The sequence below is a fragment of the Nipponia nippon genome, unplaced genomic scaffold (assembly GCF_047370975.1).
Source record: "Nipponia nippon isolate SJK-2023a ecotype South Korea unplaced genomic scaffold, ASM4737097v1 scaffold_9, whole genome shotgun sequence".
Classification (NCBI taxonomy): domain Eukaryota; kingdom Metazoa; phylum Chordata; class Aves; order Pelecaniformes; family Threskiornithidae; genus Nipponia; species Nipponia nippon.
In genome coordinates, this window is record NW_028262413.1 from 49,469,948 (window position 1) to 49,493,255 (window position 23,308).

A 23,308-nucleotide genomic window follows, 5' to 3' on the forward strand; every position below is an offset into this window, starting at 1 on the left:
CCCTTGCCTACAGTAGCTGGGATAGTTTGGGTCAGGCTTGTCAAATCCCTGGCAGATGCAGTAAGCAAAACTCTTCCTGAACTGTTGTCACTGTGTGCGATGGGAAAGCAGTATAGAGAAATGGGTCCGGGTCGTGTGGCAGAACAGGCGGGAAATACTAACTCTGTACCAAGTAGCCAGAGGATGGCAATGGCTTGTGGGGGCTGTGGCAAGTGCCAGGTCCTCTTGTCAGTCAGCATGTACGAGCAGAGTCCTTGGAGCTGGAGAAACTGTCAGGTTGTACGGCACGTGCAGGCCTTGGGCCTTTGGCGTGGCAAGGTCCAGGCAGCCCTGGTCGCTGAAACAAGACCAAACTCGGTCTCGCTGCTATTGCCTTGGACGTGCCTCTGGCTCATCGGTTTGCAAATAGTGAAGGAGCTGATTAAGGGAGGGCCATGTCATTGCCTTACTGGGACCTGTCTTTCACTTATCTGTTCTTCTGGTTTCTCAGAGCCATGCCACTTCCCCACAAAATACTAACCCTTATCTCCCCCAGTCCTCCGCAGCAAGTGATGGGCTCAGCCTACCAGCCGAGGACAGCTGGTTTCTGTCCTTGGTGGGAGAGTCCCATTCCCCCTCCTCCTGCAGTGCAGGACTTGGCTCCAGCGCTGCCCAGCTGATGCCTGCTCTGTTGGCGGGCCATAGGGGAACAAGAGGCCCAGGAGTTTGAAGGATTGCTGCTTGCCTCTTCTTGTTTGAGTTGACAGAAGTCCAGTTTGTCGCTGAAGTGTAGCCCTGGCAAAGCCAAGGCCTGCTCTGGAGGTCTGGGCTGATCCAGTTCCTCCTTGCAGACCACCCACCCGTGTCTGGATGCTTCTATCCAGGTTCATGGGCACTTGGAAGCTTCCCAGCCTCAGCGTACTCCTGCTCATTGCCGGAGGAGCATTGCTTCCTCAGGACATGCTTGCGTGATTTACACCACTTCCCTGCATGCTGCCGCTTGGGTTTTGTGCTACGCTAACCTGATTTTGCCTCCCTTCTGCAGAACAGCCTGTAGTAGATGTGTTCACCACAGCCTGCATGGTCCATCTCAACAGCTGGCTGGGGAACGCTGCTCTGCAGGATGGTGCTGAACAGGTCCTTAGCCTCCCAACACCGTATGCCTTTGGGAAACGCATGTACGGTCACAGCTTCTCAGTTAGCAGGAGCATGGCCATATCCCTATGCTTGTTTAGCTGGAAAGCAGCTCTGGAAATAGTTCCTGGGTTTTGGTAATGGTTTGTGGTCCCTCCCCTGTCAGCAACAGCTTTGGCAGCTGCCCGAGCCTCCGTTGCATGCTGCACAAGCTGTGGTACGCTCCGTGGCCACGACGGCCTCTCTTCTGCGCGTCGTAGCCCAGTACCTGCTTCCCTTTTCCCTTGCATTCCGCTGTGCCGTTGCGTTTCCTCCCGAGGACACGCAGGCAGGAGCAGAGCTGGGCGTCAGCCTCTCCTGACTGCTGCCCAGCCCAGGCAGGGCAGAGGGATGCTGTCCTAGTTTTCTGCTGGGTAGCTGAAAGAGCTGAAATAAAGCGGCTTCCCCTTCAGAGGTCGGTTTGGAGTGCTAGAGAGGTGCGAAGGCCCGCTGTTGCAATAGGGATGGGCAGCGTGTGGTGCCGTGCGCCTGGGACTGTACCTCACCCTGCTGGGGCCAAGGAGGGGGGGCGGGTGTCCCAGGCAGGCCCTGTGCCCCGGCCGTGCCCGTGCCCGTGCCCATCCCTCCTGGGGCCGCAGGACGCTTGGGCGGCTGCGAGCGAAGGCGTGGGGTCAGCGGAACAGCGGGGGCTCGCCTGAACTCATCGGGGCTCGCCTGAACTCACGGGCTGGGGGCTGCTGGCCAGCGCTGGAGCGAAGGTACGGTAGCCGAGGCTGCGTGCCCCCTGCCTACAGCATGGACCCACTCAAAGAACAGCTTGAAACAGTTGGAAGTGTTCTTGTTCGCAATTAATGTGGCTTTATTATTAATGTGTCGGGCTCCTCTCTTGACAGCAGTTAGTTACAGAGTGTTTCACATGGAAATGGGCAAAAGGACAGAACTTAAGGAACTAAATTCAAATAGAAACATGATGCTGAAGAAAAGAATCAGGGCTCTGTTCTTAAAACATTTAGCATAGAAGAAGCTAGGAGCACAAGTTGCCATTTCAATACAGTTAAGACGTTCACTTTTTTTTAATTATAGGTTTAAAATAGTATTTTGTACCTATTACATACAGGAAGATTACGCGTTGTTGCCCACATGCAGAAACAAGCAAAAGCAGAGTTTAACTGTTTCTCTCTATAGTGTTGTATTACCCTGGCTCTGGATGGGGTCTGCTGGCTCCTGCAGGCCAAGCAGGGTCAGCCTCTTTACAAATTGGCATTTTTACAAGTCTTTTTCCCCGTAGTTTTTTAAGATTGGGGGGGGGGGAGGACGAGGGGAGGAAGACAGAGAGGGAAGGAGAGAAGCTGAAGGCAGCAGAGACTGCCACAAAAGACTGAAAAAAAAGTGTGGAGCCTTGAGGACCGGGAAGCGAACTGGTGTAGGATAAAGCTGTCCAAGCAGCATAGCTGCGGCGCGCAGGAGCGCAGCGGGCGGAGGGCCGGTGTTCTTACTGAGCCCATGCCAACGGCCGCGCTCCTGCCTGGAGGATGCAGGCACCTTGCAAAGCCTCACTATTACTGCTGCTTAGTCAGAATTGCTTCAAGTTTAAAACTGAGAAAACATTCATGTGTGGGTCTATCTAAAGTTAGTGCATTAGCTTTTACACCTAGCCACGCTTAGGGATCCAGGGAGCCAGTCCATGAGGGTCACGCTTGTTCCTCTGGTGTCTGGCATCCTGCGCCCGTGCTGGCCGGCAGCCAGTCCCACCGGCGGCTGCGCCAGGCTCTCCCCGAAGCGCTGAAGGCAAAACCCCGGCAGCGTCCGGGGAAGCAGGAGCAGCTGTGGCACTGCCTGCAGTTGCTTGCCATAACCAGCATTCATGGACGCTGACCCCATCGGGTTACAATGACACTTATTCTTCCGGCAGACGCACCGTGAGTCCATGGTTCAAATGAGTACAGCACAGGGCAGGGATTTGCTAAATCCCTGAGGAAGCTCACGTGCTCCTAACAAGGGCTGTGTCAAAAGGGCTGGCTGCTCCCAGGCAAGGGGCTGCTAGCCTCAGGCTTTCTCCTGCAGCTGCTGGGTTTTAGACACAGGCTTGCAGGCTGCAAGCAGAGACCCCTTCTGCCGCCAGCAAGTTCTCTATCGTCTTTTTATGTTGTTGTTTACATTGCAGCATCTAAGTATTTGTACTGAGAAACCTCTGAACTGACACTAAGAGCACATGGTGTCATGTTAACATGTATAAATTAAAATATTAAATCCACACAAAATGCAGCTTAACATAAAAAAATAAATATATAAATTAAATGCAAAATAAACCATTTCCCTAGAAACTCCATTTTAGTTCTAGGAGCAGGTTTCTAAGCAGCATTTCCCTTATGTCAGCTGCCAGAAAGCTAGCACTGCAACTGAAGCGTCCCAGGCAAGCACAACACAGGGTCCTAGGATGCTTATTATGGAGTCAGCCCTCGGCTCAGCGCCACAGCAGACGGAAATACCTTGGAGTTGTATGTCAAGCCTCGCAGCGTTGCTTTCTAGCTCCCCTCTCCTTCCCCAGAGCACACCCTGCTGCCACTCTCTCTCTTACAGAAAGATAAAAGCCATCTTTGTGGCAAGAGCCTCTGGCAGTGCTCTCGGATGTGGCAAAGGCTCACCGGTGCCGCCGGCTCGCCTGCGCACTAACACTCCTGGAGCTGCTCTCCCTGCAGCGGCTGGAAAGGGTTTGCACGCCAGGAGGCTCGGGGTGAGCGTTCGGTAGCAATGACGCGCTCACGGCATACGACGACGCTTCTGCCAGGACGGCCAGAGAGCACGGACATGCGCCCGCCATGGGCGCGCCAGCAATGGGCTGCGAGCTGCAAGGCGTGCACGGCCCAGTTTTGACAGCACCTCACCTATGCTGGCAACAAGAGTCTGCGTGTGCCTGCTACGGCTGCGGAGGAACCGAGAGCAGCTACGCTTACTAAACCCCTTTCCCCGAGTGTTTTTGGAAGGGGGTTCTCTTTCCTCACACCACGGGTTCTGTTCCCCGCATCCTGCGCACTTAGGGGGACAACAAAAAGCTTGAACGCAGCTAAGAGGCCGGCATACAGGCAGCGAGGACACTGCTGCTGCTTGCAGAACTGACGCACGTCAGCTACACCAGCCAGACGCTAGCCTCTCCGTGCGGCATGCGGGTTCCTCAGCTGCCTCGCCACAATCCTCGAGAAAGCCTTTGGTTTACAAGGACAGGGAGGTTTCTCGTACATCTTAGGCCAACAGAGGCCAGGGTTGTTTCAGCCCTTCTGCTTTCGAGGGGGCTGTAGTTGTGCGTTTGGATGCTCTGTGTGTGACTGGGCAGGCAACAGCCCCTCTGTGCCTCCTGCTGTCACACTGCTGACGGGCAGGAGTAAGTTGGCCGCTCTGTGTGTGCAAAGCTCACAGGAGGTTTAGGAATGTGCTCCTTGTAGCAAAGAACAACAGGCTGAACCCTCCCCTCCCACCGCGGCCCCCAGACAAACGTGTCCTTCGTCCCAGCTCCTTGAGCATAGCGAGCAGGTCTTGCAGGATGCCACAACCACACACTTGGGACAGAAACCTGCAGAGCTGGCAAATGGTGGTCCTGCCTCGTCGGAGTACAGGGCCCCTTGCTCAGGACACCACCTGTATGGTCAGGATGGGAGATGGAAGAATGACCTTCACTGTCAGGTTACAGTTGGAGGGTTTCGCCTTCCCTCATCTCCTAGGTGCATTTTCTTTGCAAATTAGTTTTCTTCTCTGCTCCCCCTGCCCCCATGCACTGTCTACATGCAGCAGCAGCACTTCAGTCCTCACCAGAAAGACGAGGTTCATGGTGCTACAAGTTAAATGGCAAGGCAGCCAGGAAGAGTTGAACAAGCTCTCACAGCAGCAAGACAGCCAAGATAGATAGTCTACAGAAACTGTACAGGCAGCAGAATAAAGCAGGGAAAGTGGAAGTGCCCCTGGCCTGCAACTGCTCTTGCACAAACTCTTAGCTCAGTCCAGAATATTACAGAGCCCTGCACTTCTTTCTCATGGCATCCAGTGCTGAGCTAGATGGATACCCGATTGCCTGACAAATGGGAACCATGTAGAGGACTAAACCAGAGAAGAACTGGACTGTGATTAGATGGTGTCTCTGATGTTGCATCGGTGATTGGAGAGTCAATGGATGAACGCAAAGTGGGGGAGATTTAGAATTCGATCTTACAGGCTGGAAAAGATTCATCCTGCATCACAACAGTGCTGCTGCTTGCCAGTACCATGATGTTTAGCTCCTGCTGCTTCTCATGGGTCTGTTGGTACCATTCTCGTGTCACCTCAGTATCATGTGTTGGGATCAATGTCACCTGGGAAAAGAAAGCAGCAGGGATGATTTGTCTGAGAACAACTGCAGTGACAAACAATGCCCATAGGAGCTAAGGCTAAAATTTTCCATTAATTTTGGAACACTGTACCCTTGTTCTATTTAATGTCTTTCAGATGTCAGGTTCTCTAAGGCAGAGCTGGTGCTTTATTTTACGCAGTACCAGCAGAGTGGTGCTCCGAGCAGGCTGCAAACCGGCAGCGCTAACATCGGCATGATGAAAATGGCTGCAGCGCAGGGAAGAGCCTCTCTCTGCGGAGCTCCAGAAACAGCCTTAGGAAGATCCCTCGGAGCGAAAAGGAACAATGCTGAGAGTGTCACTGTTAATGGCCTGATATTAGACTTCATGTGCCTATTGACCCAACGGGCAGCTCAGGGACCTTGAAATCTGAGGCTGCTTCATCTGAAAGAACACACACACTTTCTTGTACCTGTCTGCAGAAAGAGTGCCCGCCCAGGATGTCCTGCAAACCTGACTAAGCAAGAACTACGTGTAAGAACACTCTGGTTTAAAAGCACTAAAAAAAAGTTGCTATCAATCAGAAAGATGTTCAGCTAGCAACAAACGCCGCTGGGCGCGGGACACCGTGATGACAATTCAGACTGGGACGGTGCTTGTTTTCACTTGAGGATAGGCTCGTGCTGCAGCAGGTCAGGAGGAGTGTATGATCTCTAAATGCGTCCTCCCCTCAGAAGGATGTGGAAAGGACATATCTGCTTCCACTCACACCATTTTGCAGGTGTCCTCCTCCGCCTCATGGGTACAAACGGTTACTCTCCTAAGACTGCAGAGCGGGCCATGCCCCGTACCATTCGCTCCCTCTTACTGTACTCCCTCTGGGTACGTTTGTGACACCCCCCTTCTCCCCAGCACGTGTGACACCAGGAGCATCGCACACCCTCCTTGGCACTTCCATGACCTACCTGCAGGTTCTCCCCCCACTGAGCCTTCCCTTCCAGGAGCGCATCCAACACTGCACGGCTCGGTTCTCCGTTGGCTGCATCGTTCCCGCTCACAACGTAGTATGATGCTCGAACCCGCTTGAAGAACTCCGGATCTGTGTTCTTTCCACTGCAGTGGTTGGGGATGTATGCCAGGTCCACATAGACAGGTGGACCCATGGGCACAGGCAAACTGCTCTTAGGACTGCTGGAAGCTTTGGAAAAAAGAAAACAGAGGCTATCAAAACCCTTTTGGAAAGGACAAACACTCAAATTAACACTGAAGGGCTTCTGAATTCCAGAAAGGTTTTTCCCTGCAGCTGCAGCCACAAAGCGAAGATTTATCCAGGCTCTGCTGCTCAGAGGTGACCTGGGTGCATTTCTGGGCCAGTGCTGTCACAGCTCTCGGGAGGGAAAGGGGGCCCTGCTCTTCTTTGGGGAGGGACTGGAAGGCTTTAGGCTCAGCAGCTTTTCCTGGGGAAGGGAATCAAAAATCTCCATTATTAGCTTTTGCAGAGTTGTCGTCCCAATCAATATTTAGTCCTGATTTTTGTTGTTTAATAACCTACATTTGATAAAGAAACCTGTTCTGATGGCCTTTATATGCTATCCTGGGGTATTACAGTAGTCTTTCTGGAAGCTCCCTCCTGGCTTTCTGCCATTCCTGTGAATTGCTGCTATTCCAAGGACTCTATTGCTCTTTCCTATCAACCTTTTGTACCTCTTTTCTTCATTTGCTGCTGCTTACATTTACGAGATGAGAGATGGTCAAACAACAGTTGTTACACTCAGCAGTATATATGCATATATATACACACACACCACCCATAGAAGGACTGTCCGCTCTCCCTCCTGCTCTCTGTGGAATCACCGAGGCCTCTGTCCTCTTTTTCCTTCCACGGACTATCACTGTGTGGGCTCTTCTGTGAGCAAAAAGCCACTAACTACTGGCATGGACAACTCATTGTGCTGCCTAGCTGCTACACAAATGAAAAATCCCCTACCTGTCTCAGCCAGTCTTATGGATGTCTAGTCCTCATCCCAAGTTTGATTTGGGCAAATCACAGCCCTGCTCCATGCGCACCTCTACAGCCTGTATCTTTGCCTCAACCCTCCCTTCGGACTCGCACAGGCACCGCACCTTGCCAGTCCTTTCTGTGCAGCGCCTCGAGGACAGGACGGTTCTGCGCAGCCCCTGCTAACACCCCGGTGCAGGCTCCCTCCTGACTGTGCCCGTTTGCCTGGCAGCTGCTGGTGACTGGCAGCTGGCTCAGCCCCTCTCCAGCCCATCTTCCTTTGCAGAGCCCTCCCTGGCACTGTGACTCACTGCGCCGTCCGCTGCTTTCCCCTCACTCCCCTACACTGAGCAGCCCCTCCATCAACCGCTTGGCTGGTCCATCGCCCTTGCTGTCACTGACACCAGTTTGCCTCACCTCAGCTGTGTTTGCAACATGCACACGGGGCTCTTTTCAGGTTTTTCCCCTTCGGCTGCTCTCACTCAAGAGGAGCTCCCCGCTGCAAAGCTTCCCCCGCTTCCCCTCCTGCACCCTCTCTTTGCCACAGTGCCTGCAACGGGCGTCTGCTGAGGCCACCGCACGTCAGCTGTGTTGCAGGTTTCTCCATGCTCCCTGGCGCTGCCGCCTGCTGTCTCTTGTCTTACGCTCAGCATCGATGCTCGGGAGCGAAGGATTAGTATTTGCTCTGTGCCTGTAAAGTGCCCGGCACTATGCTGCCTCAGCGCAGACGTGGCGATGATGCAATACTCTATCACCTAATACTGGTATCATCTGGTAGGATACCAGTAAAGGACCGGTCTCTGTGTGAACACTTAGCAAGAGGCCGTGGGCTGTACCCACACTTGAGGCTGAGTCCCTCTTTCGCACCTTTATTTGGGAAAAAGAGAAGACCTCAGTTTCCAACAGTCAGACTGCCTGTTCAGTGCCCCGAGCATGGCACTCGGAAGCGGGAGCTGTTCCCATCCCACCTCCGCTTAACATGTCAGAGGAAAGGACGCACCCGACCATGGCGGTGTCCCGTTATTGTACGTGACAGCTTTACCTCGGTCCAGTGCAATGCACTTACCCCACTCACAGGCTGAGAGGTTGCCACCTCTTTTTAAAACACACACGTATTTCGTCCTTCGATTTCTGGCCTTTCTGTGACAGCACCCACCTCCAAATACCGACTGCCCCCCCCCCCCCCATGCAGCCTCTGGCTGGAACTGACTCTTGGCCTGCGAAGTTCTGAGTTAGGTCTCGCAGGTCCGTCTCTCTTCAGAGGTGGTTGCATTCGCCTCTGCAGAGGCTGAGAGTTTTCCTCAAGGCTTTGATCTTTTTAAGTGATTTGTGTGACAACCTCTGTACCTCATCACTGCTTATAACTTTTTATGTCTGACTGGGAAGTCCTGTTCTCTGTTCTGCTACATTTAACCCCGTGCTTTTTCTCTGTCTTGGACCTAAAGAGAACATGCATGCTTAAGGAAGAATTTCTTACCGGGGTTTGTTTTGATGCCATTGACAAGGCTCTTGCCAGGGTTGCTGTGACTACTCCGGGATAACTCATCCTCTGTGTGAGGAGGCTGCACCAGCGCACCGCGTGCTTTGGGCTTCTCTCCTCCATCTCTCTCTTTTTTGGCAGTGACAGATTTTGGAGATTTGTCCGATGGTTGTTTCACAGGAGTGGGTGATCGTTTCCCTTTCACATCTAATTTCCGGGCAGGTGAGGAAGATTTGGGTTTGCTCAAAGGCTTCCTCACACCTTTGTTCTTTTCTTTTATGTCTTTCTTGGAAATTTTATCAGTTCGGCTCATGCTTTGCTCATTTACCAACATATCGGGGTCTACCATGCAGACATCAGGGTGAGGAGGATGGGGATGGGGATCTACCATTGGAACAGGCTGAGGATCATGGCTGGACCTAGAACTGGCATGATGAGCATTCCCAACAGCTTTGTCCACTGGGAGGAAATCGGCATCTTCATCCGAGTCCATGTTGGCATCCGCTGTGATGGACGGACATTCCTCTGTCTCGGGCGGGACGTCCGAGTCCGACTGGGAGGTTCCAGAATCACTCACTGACGTTGGAGGGGTTTCCTCCACTGTGGCACTTTGCATGGGGCTACTGCCAGCGTGGGGTGGTCTTCCTTGCACTGAAGGGTGACCGTCCTCCTGTGAGAGGTCACTGTCTTCAGAGAGCTCATGAGGGCTCGGGTTGATGAATGATGGAGAGAGCTCTCCCTTCCTCTGCTTGTATTCACATGAGGAAAATTTCTGTCCACAGTCAAAACTGGCTCCTAAATGTGGCTCCATCTCATGGGAAGCATCTCCCTGGTCCTCTGTTTTTCCACCCCTCTGCACATCTGGGAAAAAGGGCTGGAAACTGTGTTCAGGGGACATCAGAGAGGAAGGACGGCTCTGCCTCTCTGTGTCCTCTTTGCCTGCGCACGGATAAAAACTGCTGTCAGAATCGGGACACGTTTTTTCATCTTTTGCTTCTGCTGCATGGTATGTACTGTGGAAAGCTTGCAGACTGGTGCTCACCTCTGTTGGACCATTGGCTGTGGTTTCATCTTCATGATGAGGAAATGATGTCAACACATCAGGGAGAGATGTCAGTGTCATCAGCTGTTCTGCAAATGGTGCCTTCTGCTCTGGGCTGCTTACACAGGGTTGCCGTTGTTTCTCTGCAGAGAATGGTGTGGGCTGTGAACTCCGGCACTCCGTTCTGCATGGCGAAATGCTGTCACCCATGCCACTTGTGAATGGAGAACCATGTTCTTCAGCAAACACAAAGCCTTTGGTTTCAGCTGTATGTGTTTTCACAGCACTATCTGGAATCTGTGGAGACACATCCCAAAGACTCCTGGTGCCTGGTTCTGCTCCCTCACCCGTGTACGTGGAAAGCATATGGGAGTAGAAACTTTCTGCTGTAGTCGATATCACAGGAGTGGTGGCTTCAGATGAAGGTTCCTCTGACAGGCTAGACGAGTCATCTTTCAGCTGCTGTTGGGGCACAGACTCTCTTTCCACAGCTTTGGAGAACAACTTATCTTCCTCATACGGACTCAGTGGTGAGAATTTAGTAAAAGACGAGTCAAGGCTACTGATTTTCTCTGAAACCTCCAAGTACTCATCTTTCTTCCCCTGGTCTGAGAGCAAAGCACAAGGGACCTTTAAAGGAAGAGAGATATCCCCCAAACGGCTTGCTGAGGTTTGCTCATGTCTGAACAGACTGGATGTTTCACTCTTTCCTAGCAGGGAGCATTCAAATCCAGGAGAGCTATCCATCGCTCCGCCCTCTGCTGTTGGGCCCTTTCTGTATGCCTCTCCCTCTTCTCCAGAAGCAGATTTCAAGTATACGGCTTGCTCTTGGCACTCCGAGACCACCGCTGCACTTGGATAATCTGTTACGCAGAAATGTGATTCTTTTGTGGATTTTTCAGCAACCTCTCTCTTTTGTGAAGAATCTTGTCTTAAATGGCACATTTCTGAAGCCTGCTCTTCTCTGCCTGTGTCTGGCAGGTCGCTGTAACCAGCAACATATGTCCCCGCAACAGCGGCTGATGCGATTTTCCTACTTGGGTATTCCTCTTTCCACCCCAGATCAGAGGGTGAGGAGGCAGTGGAACTGGGTGAAATGGACTCCTGACGCTTGCTTTGCAGAAGGGGTTCTGATACGTGAAACTTGTCCGTTGCCGAGATGTGTGCGTAGGCTGTGCCTGCAGCTTCAGCAGGGCTGCGCAGCTTAGACTCCTTTTCAGATTTCTCCTTAGCGCCTTTTTCTAACTCTGAGTCACTCGTGCTTTCTTCCCCTCGACCTGCTTTCTCGTAGTATGTATCTTTGGGATTCGGGCTTTCAGATTTCAGGGACAGGGGTATCTGCTCCTGGCTAGACAAAATGATGTTCTCATCTGGACAAGCAGCATCAATATAGGCAGCTGATTTTTCTTGATAAAACGTGTCAGTCGCGTCTGTGGGAGAGGCAGATGCTGTGCTTGCGGATGATGGGTGCAGTTCAGAGTCCAGTTCTCCTGGCAAAGCAGAAGACACCTTCAGTTTTTCCTGTCCTTCAGATACCCTAGGCTTATCTGTTTCAGACAAGGGCGAGTATCTTTCATGGATGTCTGTATAGTCAAAGGCTGAATCTGCTTTATCTTTAGGGGATGCTGGAGATGACAACTCCTTCTCAGCAGAGGTATAAAGGCAGGACTCTTCTTCCTTTGCAGAGACGTGAAAACCTTCGCCTTTTTGAGAGATCAGTGCCGTTGCTGGCACCTTGTCAGTGTGACCTGGGCTGTCTGCACCCTTGGGTGTGAAGGGAGAGGGCCCAGCTCCAGACACAACTATCTTCTCATAGATGTCCGCATACTTGAAACTTCTTTCATCAGGGTAGGGAGTTGGTTCTCTTTCTTCTTGCTCTTGTCTTGTAGGGCTGTCATCACCTCTGGGTCTGCAGACCCCTTCCTCATAGGAATAAGGCTCAGGGGAGCTCCTGGGATAGGTCTCCGGAGGATATGCCACTCGGCCGGCAGAACCCACAGCCTCAGCATGGCCCACGGCAGCACTGCTTTTTTGACAAGGGCCTTGTCCTAGAGGGGGTTGTCCTAGAGGGGGTTGTGCACGCTGCCCTGACACTGCAGCACTTTCTTCTGGGGATGCTGCTATATATTCATATTCTGCTGGTCTGGTCGATTGCAGCAGAGTAGATGCTGCTGCCATCTGCTCTTTTCTCCCTGTAGAATCATACAGACCCTCAGTGGATTTGCAGTCATCCTCTTGCTTTCTATCTGACTTGTATTTACACTCTGTTTCCCGATACACGCCACTGATGTCTGATTTCTCCTCTGTGTCCTTTGACGGGACCTCCTCCCGTAAAGGTGGCTTGCACTCATCTAACTTGTAAGGCCTTTCTGTTTCTGGCGTTGTGTCCATCTCCTTTTCCAGAGTGGTTGCCATTACAGACAGGGGAGAGGCTGTCAGTGCTTGGTCTAGTGACTTTGCATAGATATCTAGGACAGCTTTCTCCTCATCATCTAAGTAGGAGTAATCTGGTTTAGATGTCAACAACAATTCTTGCCTTTCTTTGGTTCCAATTAATGCTTTGGCCTGATTTTCCTCACCAGAGACATATCGAGAAGACAGAGGAGAACTTTCCATTTGTGTTCTTGCTGGGAGAGAGATGTCAGCAGGAACGATTTCCACTTTCTCTGTTTCTGATGCAGGTTTGGCACTCTTCTGTGTGTCGTCTTTGTGATCACACGATTCCATCTTTAAACATTCTGCTTCTGCTTGCAGTAGCACAGGTTTGTCTTCAGCGTGACGGAGATCCTCATCCTCCTCACTGGGTAGCTGCCCTCCTCTGCCGGTCTCTCCTCCTTCCTGAAGACACCCATACGCAGAGCCCCATGCTTCACTTTCTGCTTTTCTCCAGGTGTGACTGCCAGGCACGGCAGGAGACAGGATCTCCTCCTCTCCCATTTTAGGAAGGGATTTTGTTTCATATTCTGGTACCTCATCCAAGAACGTGCTCTCTCTCTCTTTATCGTATCTCTGCCGCTTGCCCTGAACAGGGATCTCCTCCACCTCTTCGGGAAACCACACTTTCTTCTCATAACTTAAATCTTTCATGTAAAAGTCTTCCATTTCTGGAGATTTTTCTTCTTGAGCTTCCTTGGACCTGCAAGATTTTACACCTTCAGCAGAAATGTGTGAAGATGTTTTATCCTCAGTTGGGCTAGATTCTGTAAAGTGTAAGCCCTTCGCATCTGGAGATGCTTCCTGAGAGTCCAAGCCTGCAGCTCCTCCCCTAAACGGTCCCTTTTCTCCTGCAGAAAATAAACTGCTGTCATCTGGAGACATGTCTTCAGTCGAAGTATCTCTGGGTGACGTGTCTTTAACTGAGCTACTTTCTGGGCAAGGAAAAGATTTTGACACTTCTTTCGTGAGTTCTTTGGCAGAAATTTTCAGTGATGTTTCATACGTAGCTGGGCTCTGCTCTGTGAAATCCATGGATTTCACAGCTTCTGAAGGGAATTTGTCAGTAAAGTCAGACGTAGTTTTTTCTTTTGCAGGTATCTCTTCTGTGAAACTAAGAGATTTGATATCTTCTGGAGAAATTCCTTTAACAAAAAGGTCTGAAGAGATTTCTTTGCTGGGACTCTCAGTGAGAGAAATGGATTTGGTCTCTTCTGGTGAAATGTCTTTAATGGAAACATGAGAAGATTTTTCTTCTTCTGAAGTGTCTCCTGTGAAATACAGCAGTTTGCCTTCTTCAGTAGTCACTCCCTTAACAGAAATATCTGAGGATTTTTCTTTACCAATACTTTCTTCTGTAAAAGAAAGTGACTTGGTGTCATCTGGTGAGAACTGTGGAGATTGGTCACTTTCAGATTTGCTTTGGCTTGTGAACTGTGGAGGACCCACATCTCCTAGAGATGCTTCTGTGGTAGAGAATGGCTCAAAGGACAAGTGTTTTGAAAATCCCATTAAACTTTCTGTCATGGTTTTAGTTCCTTGCTCTTTTTCTGGCTCCAGAAACACATCTGTGCTGGGAGGGGGCAGCATGGGACGCTCCTCCTCCTCCCCTATCACCACCGTGTCCTGCTTGTGGTAGGAGAGCCAGGGCAGCTCCTCCTTCCCCACGGGCTCTTCCCGCACCTCCTCCCCAGGAGACACTGGAACTGGAACGTCACTGCCCAAGTCCAGCTTGTGCTGTACAGGCCCAGGCACTTCTTTTTCATGTCTGTATTTAGCCGCAGATAGCTCATCCTCTCTGAGAGGTTCACCCTTGGCTCCCTTCACCACAACACAAGTTTGGCCTTCCACCTTCTTGGCAGCAGCATCTGTTTGTTTTTCAAATAGATCTGAATCTACTGTTTCTAGTTTTTCCTCCACTGGAGACTGGTGGAAAGGTGTGTGTCCTGCACTAGTGGGGCCAGATGGGGTGGGAGAGGCCATTTTGACTGTACTATCGTCAGGACTCATGCATCGTTCTTCACCCTCTGCAGAGTCAACCTGGGAAAACGGTGTTTCTTCAGTGGATAACGGCAGACCAGAAGTTTGCATCACTTCTGTGGGAACACTGATTAACACGTTATCAGGACAGCCTTGATGAGCAAATATGGGGGCATTGTAATGCCCCCTGAGTTTCTCAGGCATTTCAATATTGGGAGTCCCATCTTCTTCTTCCTCTTCATCTTCTGCCTCTTCATGAAGATCCTTTTTTTGAGCTTCCAGTTTTCTCTCTCCTTCTGCTAACGCATGGAAATCTTCAGGGGGTGGAGATTTAAAACATTTGTCTTCCTCCAAGGATGATGTGGGAGAGATTGTGCCAGCGGAGGGAACATAGTCGAGACCTTGGGTTGCTTCAGTCCGAGAGGAGGGCATGCTGTTTACTGTGTCTAGAAGTAAAGAGCTTTTCCCAGTCTCTTCTGTTTGTGGTGCTGTTAGAGATGCAACAGATTGGTCTTCTGCTACTGAAGTTGCAAAAGATGAAAGCTTATCACATTCTGTAATGGAGGTAGCAGAGGATATATGTTCCTCCTCAGCCAGAGGTGCTGCCACAATGTTTGTAGGATATGCCAGGATTTCAGACTCCTGGCCAGCATAGCCCTTGGCGGAAAGGTCAGCAGTAGGCACGGCCTGTATTCCATGTATTGCTTCAAAAGAGCCTGGGTGGTCAGGAACAGAAATGTCATAGGCATTGACATCATACTTCAAGTGTGGGATCCTCTCTTCCTGTTCATCATGTATTTCTTCATCAGAAATGGTCTGCTCCGTTTCCGAGTAGCCTGGGATAGTTTCATCTTGGATATATGAAACATGTTCTGCTGTTGCTCCTGGTGGGACTGGCAGACTGCTCAGATATGACTCTTCCTTTGTTACGTCCTTTCCAAGTAATTTGTTTTTCTCACCTATGTCACTAAATTCTTTTTCCTTTTCTGTAGCGGTAAATATTTTGTCCTCTCTGTCATCCCGATTCAGCTCATAGAAGTCTCTATTCTTTTCCACCTTCTCCTCTGCCTTCATGCGCTGTTCTTCCTTTTCTTCCAGTTCTGCCTTTTCTATCACATCTTCCCTCTTTTCCTTCTCACCCTCTCCCTGTGCCTCTGTCCCCTCAGTATACTTTTCACATGTCTTTGTTTCTGCTTCCCTCTGTTTTCTGTCCAAAGAGATCTTCTCCTCTTCCTCCTTTTCTTCCTCTCTGAATGCTGATGACTGAACACCCTTTGCTAAGAGGTCTGTCTGTGATGGTGCCTGTTCTTTGTCTGGAAACAGCTGAACTTCCTCGTCCTGCTCAGCTTTTCCCTCGCAGTATCTCATGTCACGATTTTCATCTATTGTTCTTCTTTCATCCTCTATTTTTTCAGCATGAGCTGCTCTCAGTTCTAGCTGATGGGCTGCCTTTTCCTCTGCTGGTGATTCTTTGTCCGTATCCGTAGTAGCTATTCCCTGACCAGGAATGTTTGTTTTCAAAATCAGATCCACTTCAAGGCAAGTCTGAGCAATCATGGCAGCAGAGTCGTCTACCTCTGTTTCAGGTACTCTCATAATCTTATCACCAACCTCAGTATCAGACATTTCTTGAGTCACCTGCAAGGTGACTTTCTCCTCGTGCTTCAGTTCCTCAAAGTCCTTTGTAAGATCTTCTGGTGAAGACAGGACTAACCTCTGCTCAGCTAGGGAAGTCTCTCCTGGCTCCACCTGTACAGGTGCCTTCTCCATTGGTGATGTCTTCAGGTCAGCAGGCACTTCCTTTTCAGGTTTGACTTTGATCTTCTCAGTTTTGAGTCTGCCTGGAACTTTTGCCTTGTATAATGTTTTTCTTACTTCTGGGGTAAATGGTTTTAAGTCTGGTTTAGAAATTTTTTTGGGCTCTGGTTTGGTTTCTTTCTTTTTATCCTCTTTCTTTGAATCTTTTTTTTCCTCTTTCTTTCCATCATCTTTTTTTAAGTCCTTTTTCTCCTTCTTAATCTCTTTCTTTTCTTTGTCTTTCTTCTCCTCCAGTTTGGATACTTTCTCTTTGAGATGCTTTTTTCCAACCTTGTCTTTTGCCAATTTTCTTTTCTCAGCTTTGAGAGCATCACTTGTTTCTGTCTTTATCTTTTCATGTTTAACCGGTTTCTCAGGAGTTTTCTCCGAGGGTTCTTTAACCTTTTTCTCAATTTTAGCATCCTTTATGACTTCTGGTTTTACCTCCTTAATCCCCTCCTCAACTGCCTCTTCTTTCTTAGCTTGCTTTGTCACCGATGGCCTGGGGGAAGATTTAAGACTCTCTTTACTGTCGGTTCTCTGTTTAATTTTGGTCTGCTTCAGCACAGGTGGAGGTATTCCAGAAGTGATATCTTTCTGAGTAGCCACTGGGTACCTCAGAAAATCCAGGTGCTTGAGTTTCTCAAGACCTTCCAGGATCTTATTTTGAGGAGCATTTCCAGGAAACAAAACCCTTACAATTTTCTCTGTTGGGCTAGCTGGAAGCCACACCACTAGGGCTGTGATGGATGTGAGATAGGGAACAGAAATTTCACCTTCTTTCCCACTTGCAAGAATTATGCCAGTCTTTGCTTTACTATTACCAGCCCATTTCTGCATTAGAAACTGCATTTCTTTACTGTCCTTGACAGGATTCAGTATATACATGTCCAGCTTACCCACTCCCATTTTGTGGAAAAGCGTGATAGGTTCAATGGTACTGCTCACCACCCTGTAGAGGGGCTCTGATTTAATGCCCAGTCTGTTGAGATACTGCAGTGTCAGACAAGCTTCTTCGATGCTCCTCTTTACTTTCATGGACGATTCAGGCATCTTCAGTTTTTCAGGAACGTTAAAAAAAACCACCCCTAGCTCAGGAGAAATGAGGTTCTTCATCCAGTCACTGTAGTTGGTAGAGCCCTGGGATTGTTCCTCCTCTTGCTCAGCAACCTTCCTCTGCAGCAGCCCATTGATGCCAGGTAGGTTGTCTGCACCAATGTGGGTCAGCAGGATTGAGTCAATCCTATCCAGGTGCCTTACCAGCTTCCAGAAGCAAGATTTCCTGTCAGAGCCACCATCCACAAGGATGTTAAACCCATTGACAGCAAAGAGAGCAGAATCACCTCTTCCCCCAGGGAATATGTAGCAGCAGGGTTTAGAAAGCTTCAAAAAGCCCCCTGAGGTGGGTGGCTCCAGGAGATCAAATGGAGACGGCACGTCAACTGTCTCAGAGACATATTCTGCAAACTCAGACACCCCATCCATTTCTGGCAGAACTGGATCAGGATTCAGTTTCAGATTAATAATTTCCTGAAATCGAGGATGCCCAAGGTTGCTCCAGTCTCCTTCTCCCGGGCACGACACAGTAAGGGAGGCCTTGATGTCTGAATCAGTGTTGCTAAGAATCTGGGTGACCTGATGAGACAAGCACAGACAAATAAAGGTCAAACAGAGCTCTGAGACCAGTTCAGCACTTAAAAAAAAAATAGCCAGTTAATGCAGAAATACTGAAGACGCCATGAGCGCTTTACCGGCAGGGAACACTGGGATAGATTAAATAGTCCAAAGGCCCGTTGCAAATAGATGCGTGGGGCCACGTTCTGCTCTGTTTTGAAATTCTTGATGTTGATGGGCTGTTATGCTTCCTGGCTGCTGGGAGAGCACAGTGACAAGACCTCAGGAAAGAAAATGAAAGCAGGAGCCACCTTGTCCTCTTTCCTTACTTCTTCCTATTTAACCTGGGATATCAGTCCCTGGCTTGGGCTCAAAAGTAGCAGTTTCTTTTTGATTTGTGAATTCTAACCCTGAGATACCCTTTTCAATGCTAAGCATCATTGTCTGAATTTATCCTTGCTCACTGGCTATGAACGACCATATAGCACTTTGTGCAGTTTTAGTGCCATGGGACTTTCTTTTTTATTCAGATTCAGTTTCTTTCCTGGGACCTATTTTGAAAGTCGTGGCTCCGTCTCTGATATACATACGGGGTTGGGGACATGCTACATGATTAATAAGTAGAACTAAGGTTGATATAATTTCCAAGGCTCCTTAGAGCTATGCTGAACATATCCCGAGCAATTAAACCTCAGACTTCCTAAGTATCTGGAATAAGATTAGTGCACTTCTTTACACTGTGTTCTCCTGCTTAGACAGCCCTTAATTGACTAGTTAGTGTCCAAATAAATGGGTACCAGGAAAAAATGAGAACAATCAGCCTAAAATAAATGACGGTGGGTAGACTTGCTGATGTAATTATAGAACAATGATATCAATTGTCAAAATATCACCCAGCCATTCCTGCAGCAACTGTACCTTCAGTCAAACGGAGACGTTCTAAAGATCTGGCACACAATGATCAGTGCAAGTAGGGCTTACCAAAAACTGAAGCAGCCTATCTGTATTGGCAATGAGCACCAATAGAAAGAGAGTTTAAAGCCTCTGCGGAAAGCTATAGTACACCTAGCTAAGATAATTAGCATTAGAGCAGAGGTTCAGAGATGTCCTACAAGGTTTTCAAGACCCCACTGGACAAAGCGCTGAGCAATCTTGTCTAAATTCAGTGCTGACCCTGCTCTATGCAGGAGGCTGGGCTGCAGACCTCTCAAGTGCCCTTCCAACCTGAATGATTCTGCAATTCTGCAATTAAATAATGATATTTGTAGTTATTTAATCATTATGTAGTTACTTAATCAGCATTTAGTCATCCCCTCATCATCTTTACACACCCCTAATGAACACTCTGAACCTTGTGAACAGCTTACGCTTACTGGACTGACTGTGCAATGAAGAGAAATACCCGCATTTACTAGGGTGATGATGGCCTCTCTTGGCTGTTTTCTGGAAGCTGCCCACAGATATTTTAAGACCTGTTTTAAGAAATTGTGAGTGTCTGCCCACTGCAGAGCCAGTCTGGAAGGTTATTTCAAGCTGAGCACTTAAATGTGGAACCACCCATGCCTGCCACCTTGGAAAACTTAAGCCAGGGAGTTAAAGCAAGATGCCCAAGACTATAGCATGAATTATTTATGCTGTGCAATTTTTTGCTGGATTTCAAGGCCATCTCTCTGCAGATCTGCCACCTGAAGGAGCGGCGCAGGCTGCGTTGCTCTATCATGCACCCCGTGAACAGGAGGGGACGTGCTGGCTGGCTGCTCACACTCACCTCCGGCTCTGAAAGTATCTCAGCAAACTTCTGGTAAGTGAAGGTCCCCGTCTGCAGGATCAAGTCTCCTTCCTGGTCTGAGCTCTGACCACAGAAGATCAGTAGTTTGTGGGCTGATGAATCACACACCAGCGAGCGGACCTGTTACCATGAGACAGAGTGTTGCAGTCAAAAAAGTTACCTGTATTCCTCACCCAGAAACCCAATCACACGGACAGGCGCTGCTTACGCGCTATTCACAAACAGCCAAACCCTAAGTTTTCTACATACGAGAGAGCAGGTTACTGAAGAGGGAAGCCACTGCTACTGGCTGCCCGGCACAGCTCCACGTCACATCGTAATTCACACTGAGAAAGCAGGCCAATGCTAAGGGAAAATGTTTGGCGTTACACTGCCATGTAAGAGGTTGGCACATTTAGGTTCTCATCAAACTAGAATGCTCAAGGTTCAGAAGCCCTCTACCTTGTTTGCTAGGAACCTCTACAAGCTCCTGAGGAATCCTTAAAATTGAGCAATTCTAAGGCACTAACTCTTCCAGGACGCAGCTCATTCCTGAAGGGCCAGCACACAAGAAACCACACACTCTGGCGTGTTTCTTTGTCTAGCGGTAAGTTCTGCCATGGAATACGGGTTACTGCGTACGCCTTGTTGGCAAGAGCAGAACACCTGGCCACTTCACCACACCTTGCAGCAGACTGGCAGCATGTTCACACTCTCCAGAAGGTGCAAAGTGTGATGATCATGACCTCCACGTCAAGCAAGAGCAGGAGAGCTGATGTGGAGAAAACCCGCTGGCATCTGGTCCTTACCTCAGACACGATGCTGTCCACATTGGGATTTACCAGGATCACTGTCTCCAGGGTATCACTCCGGTGATGGAGGGTTCTTTGGCCTGGGGAGAGATGGGAGAAGCTGATGAGACAGTCCCTGCCTACCGATGTCTGAGCCTCAAAAATTCCACTTCAGCATGGGTTTGATTGCAAGGCTTCAACTTGCGTTCTAGACCCAATTTAACACCTGGGTCTCACAGAGCAAAGCAAACTCTTTTCAGTAACAAGGAAAAAAATCCTAGTTGTGGATCAGCACAATTTACAACTCAGCTCCAGCGTGCTCTGAAGTGGACAGTTCCAGGTGTATCAAGCTGCCTGCTTGTGCCAGAGCTGTGCCCCGTAAACGCTGGCACAGACCAGTTATCCCCTCCAGACAGAAGCATCTTGCCTCACTGCAGCTCCCATGGAGAGGTATCTCTGGCTGTCGCCCAGGCCTTAGCCACCGCAGGGCTTTGCGGGCCAGCTGGGGCGTGCCAACTCACCCTTCATTACAGCGGTGCAGCACTAATAACGGATCTCTCCTCATTCTTAATAAGTTTCTTCTTCTTACAAAGTGTTTTTCTTTAACCTAAACACGCACTCCTAGAGGTAAACTGCTGCTGTGGGAACCACCTAGGTGATAAGAATGCTTGCTCTCCTGTCTTCCTCCCGTGAGAGTCACAAACAGGCACCCAGATGGGACTCCGCTCTCCATATATTTCGGCAAAAAAGGAAGAGCCAAAGAAGAGCAAGCAAGAGCCTGGTAGTGCAAAAAAGCAGTTTGTGTGCTCACCTTGGCATCGGCATTACACAGATATTTGGCAAAATATTGACATAATGCCCGGGCCCTATTAATTTATTGGAAAGAACAGCGGTGAGTGCCTGCCCTGAAAGGCAGGGCTAGAGCCATCACCGTGTACCCACATCAAACAGCCCCGGGAAGCCGGACGATGTAGAGGACCTTCCTGCAGCACATCCCTTGACATTGCAGGCAGTACATAATTTTTTGGATTCTGGTCTTTGCAAATACCTACCTCTGGACATTACATCCACTCTACAAGCCAGGCACCTAGAACTTAACTGTTGCAATGTATAATTTATAGGGTTTAAATCTTTCATAGGCTTTAATCCTTCATATAGACTGAAGGGCCATAGATCTTCACTGAAAATGGACATCTATTTCTATTTTTCGTCTTCCAGACAACTGCTGCTCTCTGACAACGTTGTTCTTTCCACCCTCTCTATTCCACAGCCTCCCATCAGCTCTCTTTCTAGGCAGATCTCAATCCTTCTAAAATAGCTTGATTAGACTGGTATTTCAAAGAAAGTCACCAAAAGGACACAAAAAGAAAGAAGTCAGAGAAAGGCCACTACTCAGTATAGCTTTAATCAAACTCAGTTTACTGGGATGTTTTACTCTGGCTGCCAGCAATTAAGTATAAACCAGACAGATATGCCCAGAAGGCAACTTTCAACCCAAAATGAGAGCAGCTCTAAGCGCTCAGCAGAATTATTTATAGCATGTTTATCTCAGCATCTCTAGCTGCTTTCTGAACTTGTGTTCTTTCAGTTTGTCTAAAAATGGTCCCTCCAGACTGAAACAAAACCATCACTGTGCAAAGGAAATGCCTGCACTGATTTCAGTGGCATTTCTGCCACTTGATGTGGGATGTGGTGTATGGATGGGAGAGGCTGGGAACCAAGCCCCTGCACGAAGGAGGAACGCTGCAAGCGAGCCCGTGGGGAGCAGCGTGGGGAGGCGGCAGCTGGTGCAGAAGAGAAGTGTTCTGGGCCATGCACCGCAGCCAAAAGAAACAAAAACCCACGCATCGTCGAGGTACTGGTAATTGTAAAGACATTGCTGGTAGCTTGGCATTGCCTAGATCCCAGCAGCAAACACAAGGAGTACCTCGTTTCCTCGCCGACTGCGTCGTGCAGTTTTCCCACAGCTCACCCCACACCAGGACCTCCACTCACGCTGCCCAAAGCATCCAGAACAGAAGCGATCTGCTCCCATTTTTCAACAGTAGGTCCGGGACAAAGTGAAACCCATGCCATTCCCCAGGCTTCAACTTCTGCCACCTTGCTGCCTCTGCATCCCAGACAGACTTCTTTGGCAGTTGCTGCCCACGTCGCTTGGAGAACACAGCCTGGTGTACAGAACCAACACCAGCAGCCTCTCCCTTGTGCCATGTGAAGGGAGGGCTCTCAGGCACGGTGTAGTCACTGGTGCCCAGCACGTGGGCACCCTTCCAGGCACCAGGCGCCGAGGCACTGCAGAGGCAATGCCAGCCCGAGGGCTGCAGGCTGGGCTGCGCTTGGTGGACAACGCCAGCCGCACAGGGAAAGGGGCCCGTCTGCGGGACTAACAGGCATGAACACACTGCTGCTCTTTGCCATTTCTGTGGTTCGATCCCAAGCAGCTGAGCTGTCACAGCTGAGGCTGGTAAACAAAGCGAGGCTGGTTAGCATTCTGCTCGCACCCTCTCACCCCCGGAGGGGCTGGCCTCGTCATACTTGAAAGAAAGAGAAGGGTTCAAGCCGTGGGGCCAGCAGCTGCTGGCAGATGGAAGGTAGGAATGGTGACGTACCGGGTCTTGCGAAGGGCTGTGAAGATGATTAAGGGACTGAAGCATTTTCATAGGAGGCGAGGCTGAGCGCGCTAAGCCTGTTTAGGCTGGAAAAGAGAAGGCTCGGGCTGGGGGAGGGATCTTATCAATATGTATAAATACCTGATGGGAGGGAATGCAGAAGAGGACGTCAGACCCTCTTCTCAGTAGTGCCCAGTGACAGGACAAGAGCCAAGAGGCACAAATTAAGACAGATGCAATTCCATCTGAATACAAACCCCCACTTTTTTTACTGTAAAGGTGGTGAAACACTGGAACAGGTTGTACAAAGAGGTTGTGGAGTATCCATCCTCGGAGATACTCAAAACCCAACTGGACACAGTCCTG

At 49.6% G+C, this 23,308-nt stretch overlaps 1 protein-coding gene across 1 annotated transcript in view; it reads right to left on the reverse strand.

Annotated features, from left to right (window-relative positions):
* Positions 1-1,946: 1,946 nt before the first annotated feature.
* Positions 1,947-23,308, reverse strand: part of MAP1A (microtubule associated protein 1A) — a 66,180-nt gene continuing 44,818 nt past the window's right edge. Inside the window, exons 3-7 of the mRNA XM_087744865.1 lie at positions 20,352-20,434; positions 19,543-19,683; positions 8,906-17,795; positions 6,395-6,627; positions 1,947-5,453 (exon numbers count right to left, since the gene is read on the reverse strand). Of these exons, the coding sequence (XP_087600991.1) occupies positions 5,298-5,453; positions 6,395-6,627; positions 8,906-17,795; positions 19,543-19,683; positions 20,352-20,434 (9,503 nt within the window). The 3' untranslated portion in view covers positions 1,947-5,297. The remainder of the gene's footprint in view (positions 5,454-6,394; positions 6,628-8,905; positions 17,796-19,542; positions 19,684-20,351; positions 20,435-23,308) is intronic.